This window comes from Atta cephalotes (genome assembly GCF_000143395.1).
Source record: "Atta cephalotes unplaced genomic scaffold scaffold00031, whole genome shotgun sequence".
Lineage (NCBI taxonomy): Eukaryota > Metazoa > Arthropoda > Insecta > Hymenoptera > Formicidae > Atta > Atta cephalotes.
The window spans coordinates 3748234-3755736 of NW_012130095.1; the positions used below are offsets into that span (position 1 = coordinate 3748234).

The window sequence follows — 7503 nt, forward strand, 5'->3', positions numbered from 1 at the left end:
GAGAGAGAGAGGGAGGGAGAGTAGCACTCAGAGATATTAGAACGCGCGTATATGTAGATGCGAAAGGGCATTCACGGTTTCTGGCCGGTTCTTTCTCCATCATCAGAAAGACGGAAAAAGATTTGCGAGGCGCGAATCACGGAATGCATAACTGCGGTCATTCGTGCGGCTGTCCGTCGCGTCCATTATTTGCTGCACCACGTTCGCGTTTAAAAAGCCAGGCTTTCATATCACTCGTGAAGGGCATAAGCACCGACCGAGACCGCGGTATAGTACCTCAATGCGGCGGTTACGCGCTTTAGAAGCTGACGGAATTCTATGCCGCGGTATGCAGACCGGACTGATGGATGATACGTCCGGTATCACAAAGTATACCGCGTTGTGTACCATCTAGACCGATTCAAATGCATTCTGGCACACTGCCTTCCCTGGCTTATGTATTATGTATTATGAAACATCTTCATATAATACGTCATACGCTAAATACAATTTTAATGCATCATTAAATTTTGTTCATGCTTTTTAGAAAACTAAGATTTCTTGATAATATACATTTAAGGCTTTCACAAATATTTTCTGGCCAAAAGGTTTACGAGTTATTATATCGTGTCGTATTTCACTTAATGCCAACATTTCGTGAATCTTGCCGTTCACTTTATCAAGGCGAGGAGCGCACTGATACTCATTGATATTAGATCAGTGCGTTTCTGAAATGAATAGCAAGATTTACGAAATGTTGGCATTAATAGATCACGGCAATAACAATTGGCATCTAATATTTCTTTTCCATTCACTTATACACGAGTGTCATACGATAATTTATAAATGACTCATCGGAAAAAATCATTTTTATTTCCTACAACTGTTCAGATAATAGATTCTTACTTCGAATTCTCATACGATACAATTGTTCAATTTTTAAGTATTTCATTTTTGTCGCAATCCAAATTATATTTTATGTTAAAATAGTCAAATATAACACAATGGACGTTATATTATCCGGTAAATTAATTGTCGACACTTCGTTTATTCGAAAATAGAATAAGATCGTTGTATAGAAAATAGTTCTCTACGATGGAATCGTACACATCGATTCGATCGACATCCTGCATTCAATTTCGAAAGCGCGTCCGCTTTCTGTTTGCACGCAAATACCGATTTAATTTTGCATCCTGTTTGCCACGCTTGTTTACGTGGCGTGGTGCGACTCAAAATGTCTAAATGAAAATTGCTCTTGCGTTGCACCTTTTACGAAGCGTCCAATCCCGAAGCAATCCCGCATCGTTATTGGAACCACATACACGAAATACCAAAATACACTTTTCATATGGCTTATCGCGATGTATATGCGACTTTATTTTAGCTTTGATAACCCGCGAGTGTTCTGCAATGAATAACAGAGGTCCTCCCCCGTTTCCACGCTAAAAAAAAACGCGACGCTGTTCCAGGGCTTACGCGTCTGTCGTTTCATTTGCGATAGAATATCGATTAGATTTTGTACTCGATTTGCGCATCACAGAACACTTGATGAAAACCGAATCGCGTCCGCTTTGTCCCTTTAATTTGTTCCATCTTCCAGCTCTCTTTTTGCTACAAGGTGCGGGGTAAAGGGATATTGAGCTTTACGGTCGGAGTTTCTTTAAAAGCTTTAAACGAAAATCGTGTTACGGAAATTACATTAATAAAGTTATTAAATAACAGTAAAATAACTCGAAGACTGCTTGCTAGTACATCTGATAAAATATAATTTGCATGAAATGTTTTTGAGACTAACTTTTTACAGAGATGTGATTATAGATATAAAATGAATGCTAGTAAATATTTCCATGTTACAAATATAAATATCAATATAAATATCAATAATCATAATAATTTTTTAACAGTTTTAAATTGGCACATAAATGACAAGAACGCTTTAAATTGTTGTTACAGTCCATTGAAACCTTCTTGTTCCCCTCGTACAAAGTGTGAGCGAAAGTGACGTAATCTCCTGAGTTAGAACGGTACATCTCATGTACCGTGGAAACGAGCGACATGGTCATTACCGCAATGAGAGAAAGAAAATCCTTTCGTCGCGTCGGTAAACATTCAAAGAGAATCGAGGGAGGATATAGGATACAGGGGATATAGGATAGCAAGGAAAGAAAGCAAGCGGAACAAAGATAGAGAGAGAATGGAGAGCTCTCTACTTACAGGCGACCTCAACCGTAGCGGGCTGCCCTCGAATTTGACCTGGTCCCGACCATGCCACGCACTCGCACTTGAATCTCTCCCTACCGAAGTACTCCTCGACCTCGTTCCTTGTCACGTTCAACTCGACCTCGACGACCCTCGTTCCGGTACGAGGATCAACGAAATCTTGCTGCTGCGAACGTTCGGCCCGGTCACCGTTGCAGCGAAAATACACCTGCAGAAAAAAGCGGCAGAGAGCCGGCGGGGTGTATAGTTTCGCGTGCCATGAAGAAAGCTTGTCTTCGTTAAATTGCGGCTAAGTGGGTAATAAGAACGAGAAGAGAGAGGAGAGAGAGCTGCGCACGAAACTCGAGTCAAGAAGAAGATAAAGACAAAGGTATTTTGTGGAAAACTCTAACGGGTAGATTCAGTATAAGAACGTCTGGGAAATGATACCTCCATGTATTCATATAATGCCACAGAGTAACTAGTAATGTAATAATAATAAGAAAATATATGACACAGAAATAAATCTTTATGCAAAGTATTATACAGCCTTGGCTATGAATATAAAGCATGTACCCATACAAATTGACGTAAACGTTTTATATCTAATGAAAATTAAATTTAAAAAACAGTTTTATTGAAAAATAATATTTATTTTTATATATTATAATTTTAATTATTTTTCTAAATCTTCCTATGATTTTTACCGCTTTTTCCAAGAAAATGGAATAAATTGAAGATGTTTTATACTTTCTTATGATCAAGACTATAAAAACTATGAATTATAACGTTTCTTCTCACTTCACAAGTAACATAATTCAAAAAACATTATCTTCGAGTTATTGAATGAATTAGGTTAGCATTATACTATATTAATCAGTAAAAGTAAATTAATTAAGCTTTATAAAAAATCGTTAAAATGGTCAATTTAAAGAAAGTAATTAAGAGTAGTTTTGTAGAACAAAAATGACATATGTGTGTAATCACGTTAAGAACATTTCTTTGTTACTATATTACTTGATTAATCAATGCAATGTTCTTGTGTGCAACATGTACATACGTTATTGTAACAAGTTATTGTACATACCTGAAGAGCGTGCGCGGCACGACAATGCAACGTCGCAGGTTTCCCTTTGACGACAAACGTATCGACAGGCTCCGCCAAGAAAATCGGTAGGGAACCACCAGCGATAAGATCGGTATCGCTAGTTATAGTTGCGGTTTCATAATCACCATAGTCGTAATCTTCGACAGGATAACTCTCCTCGTCATCTTCCTCGGCGTCCTCCTCTTCCTTCGTATCTAGCAAGCAATATATTCTTTATCAGTGCTTATCCCTTTTGTGAGCGAAAAAAATCGATAATTCCAGCGAGATTCATTCCGCAAATCCGATAAAGCCGTCAGGTATAATCTCTCGGTGGCGGCGCATTATCCAGACGTCCTCAAATTTTTCATATTAAATCGATTGAATTAAATCGTCGCTGCTCTTGGTCTATTGAAGGGATTAAGCCACGTCACCCCACGAAAAAGAGAAATGTCGATGGAGACGCGTTATCGAATTACTAATGGTGCATTATCGGATCCAATAACGTTGTACAACGATCCTGTATGTCTGATCGTTTTCTCTCGAAAGTGTATCGTTATTCGAAGACACGCGCTCGTTCGCAATGTCGCGGTATATTTAGACGTCGAGTCAGATACGATGGAACAGTAAAGTCGGGCTTAACGATGCGTGGCGGATTTTACGTCGTGTATCAGCCAACAGGGCACGCTCGCGCTAGATCTCCCGGACTTTACGCTTCGTGTTCGCCGTCTCGCTCCTAAGTCTCGCGGGAACTTTATTACACCCCAAGTAACTGCACCTCTTGTTTGAGTGGTCGCGGTAAACCAAGCGCCTGCGGACGATGATTACCCCCGCTGTCACGTTCATGAGAAAACATGTCACGATTCGCAGTGAGGAGCTTTCGCGAGAAATGCAAGGCGTAAATTTACGGCGCGATTCGTATAGCCATGCACGCCACGTCGACCGGAAGCGGACGAAATGAATTTTTGGTCGCTCCGAAAAGTGCCGACGTACTTCCATGTTGCCAACAGTATAACTTCGCTTCGCTGACACTTATACCTGTTTCTACCAACCAGTGTAGTTTAATTTTAATCTTGGTTTAATTAACTCTTTATCTTTTCCTATTTCTAAAAATTGAAAAAAGATGGAGAGTAAATTGTGAACTAAGATTAAAGTTAATCTATATTAGAATCAAGCCTTATACTTGTTTTCACCAACATAGATTAACTTTAATCTCGATTTAACTTACTCTTTATCTTTCTATAACCTTAACAATTAAAAAAAAGAATAAGTTGAACTAAAATCAAAGTTATTTGTATTGATGGAAACAAACATTAGATATTTTGACAAACATTATTTGGGCATTTCAAGTAACAATCGTGTAGATGTAGTTACATCACATGTAAATTATCTATTCAAATATTTGTCATAAATTGATTAGATTTCATGTATATTACATGTATATTATAATATTGAGATAATTGACAAGTGTTTTATCGTAATTTAAATTTATTACTGTATGTTTCGTTACTTACTTTCGAGCGTGCTGGCAAGACGAAGAAGCGTTAAAAGAAGAATACTGATCCTCAACTCCATCATTATCTCACATTTCACTCAAACCAGTTTTTTATTTGATATCACTCGGAGAAATTAGACACAAACAAATTTTATACTCTACGCTGACATGTTTATTGGCGTGCTTGTTCTCCATAAATAATTTTAGCTTCATAGCTGGTGATCATTGTGTCAAATTTCATCGAAAATTTTTCTATAATTTTAACAACTATCCACAACATTCGATTGTGTGTCATTGATGAATTGTGTATCAAAATAAATCGAACGCGTCTTTGATCGAACGGAGACAGAACAGATCTCGATTTTCTGCTTGCACGCAAGAATCATATAATCGATCCAACGATTGAGAATCATATTTACCTCACGTTTGAATTTTTTAATTTGCAAAAAAAAACTCTTCTTGAAAAATGCCATAAATAATTAGTCGCGATTCATCTCGAAGACTACATAATGAAATTGAACGAGGGTGCTTGCACTCGCATGGTTGCACTCGCGTTCGAGCGTGCGAAAGGAGGGGGACACGTGACCAGCTTCGAGACTCTCGCACACGGAAGCGAACGAAACGAGGGAAACGAGGAATCCGCTAAGGGAGGGTAGTTACACGATGCTCGCAGGTCGGCACGCGGTGGACGACTGAACTTGCCGACGTGCGCGCACCTCTATATATACATATATATACGTCTCACTTCGATACCGACGCTCTTCTTCATCCCCTTGTCGTCGGGGGTGCTCCTGCTCGCTGCTGCTGCTACTACCAGTGGTGGCGGTATCTGCGGCGGCGACGGCGTCGACGGTGGTGGTGGTGACGTTGATGATGATAGTGGTGGTGGTGGTGGTGGTGGTAGTAGTGATGGTAGTGGTGGCGGTGATGCCGGAGGCTGCGCTTTCTTCCGCGAATGTTCTCCTTCCGCGTCGAGCAATGATCGACGTATCACTTTCACACAAAATGTGCATCCTTTAACTCTTATTGTATATCCGCCACGAAAATCGTTTAATTCTTACTTTTTTCACTGATACACATATTGAATATAAAATAATTCGTATTCCTTTTCAAAATAAATTTTTTCGGAATTCTTTTTTTTCGCGGAATATAAAAAATATATATATTTATATGTATATTACGAAAGAAGTGTACCTGTATAATTTTTCACAAAGTTGGTGATTACGAAACGTGCTTATTCATTTCTGCAGCACTTCAACCCTTCATCGCACTGGGGGGGGGGGGGGTCGTTGACATAATCGACGACGATTCGAAGTCGGGAATAAAAGAATGATCGAGAACCATTTGTTTTTTAACGAAAGTCCCATTTGTGATTGGGACATCTCTTCGGATAAAAGCAAGCACTTGTCGGTGCGCATTGACTTGAGGAGCGCATTGTTGTGTATGAAATGTCGATACATCCGTTCCTTGACGATTCAATATTCATCTACTCCCTTCGTTCATGGTGCGTTATAAAGCCAGCCGTTAGCCTCGAGGTCATTGTTATCGCACCTTGTTTACCACTGTCGTGCTTTAGTAAAGATCGCATGAAGGATCGCTCGAGCATCCGCTTGATCGAGGAGGGAAACTCTAGAAGAAGATCCTTACGGGAACATATGGGATTTCCTATACGGTCGATCACTGCCGATTCGCTCAAACGTGAAATCGGATCCAACTGCGAGAACGAGTTTAGACGCGTCATCGCGGTGACACGGTCCTCCAGCCTCACGACTTTGTACGAGGGTGAGTGTAACGGTAAACGAGATTCCACATCGCTTGGTTACACATCCAGACAAGCTATACCTTGTTGCTACTTGGCGTAAATAGATTGAAGATCATATCACGATACAGAACTGCTTGTGTCACATCAGTTTTTATTCCGTCAGAGAGAAAAATCTTGGGTGAAAACTTTATATACGAGTTATTTTTTTCTCTTTTTTTTTTAGATGTTGGGTGACAGACATATTTGAAGAGGAGAGCTCTTTTTAACATGAATTAAGTTTTTGTATTTTTAGGCATTGGCTATCAGAGCACAACATCAAGATAAAAAAAAAGCAAAGCTGCAAATACTATATTTTCCCTACTGATCTATCACATTCCACGGAATCCGACCGACGCGCCTTGGCAAACATTAAAGCGCATTTGAGCGTCTGTCCACGAGAGAAGTTCCGTTTCGCTCTGTTTACTCTAAGTCTCACACTCAACTAGACAAGAAAATCCTTACGGCACTTGTCCGTAATTAATGATACCCTATGGGAAAGGATTAACGTGTACACAAAGTATACACATTAGTGCGCGATTGGAATTCGACATGCCTCGCGATAACGTTTAAGGCGCTCTATGCCGGGCATTAAGATGGCTGCAACATCGAATGGCCTTAATCCGGATCTATACACCGGTGTGTGCTATTATACATTATACTCACATATCGGTTTGGCGCGACGTCGAAGCTTGACTTATGCCGATGGTCCTCACTCGCAGATGGTTATCTCTCGCCTTTACGAGAGAGTCGATCCCTTCGAGTTGCGCAACGTGCTTAAGCGATTTAACGTAAACACACGTAGCAATTTGTCCTGGGCTTTATGTCGCCCTCGGGAAAAAGGAACCCACGCGCTCATTCCGTATCGTTCAGGAACAGAGAGAGAAAGAAAGAGAGAGAGAGAGAGAGAGAGAGAGAGAGAGAGAGAGAGAGAGAGAGAGAGAGAGA

At 40.1% G+C, this 7503-nt stretch overlaps 1 protein-coding gene across 1 annotated transcript in view; it reads right to left on the reverse strand.

Moving 5' to 3' along the window:
* Positions 1–4840, reverse strand: part of LOC105621007 (netrin receptor UNC5C-like) — a 10680-nt gene extending 5840 nt beyond the window's left edge. Inside the window, exons 1-3 of the mRNA XM_012202484.1 lie at positions 4777–4840; positions 3266–3480; positions 2194–2407 (exon numbers count right to left, since the gene is read on the reverse strand). Coding sequence (XP_012057874.1) covers positions 2194–2407; positions 3266–3480; positions 4777–4840 — 493 coding nt within the window. The remainder of the gene's footprint in view (positions 1–2193; positions 2408–3265; positions 3481–4776) is intronic.
* Between the last annotated feature and the right edge of the window lie 2663 nt (positions 4841–7503).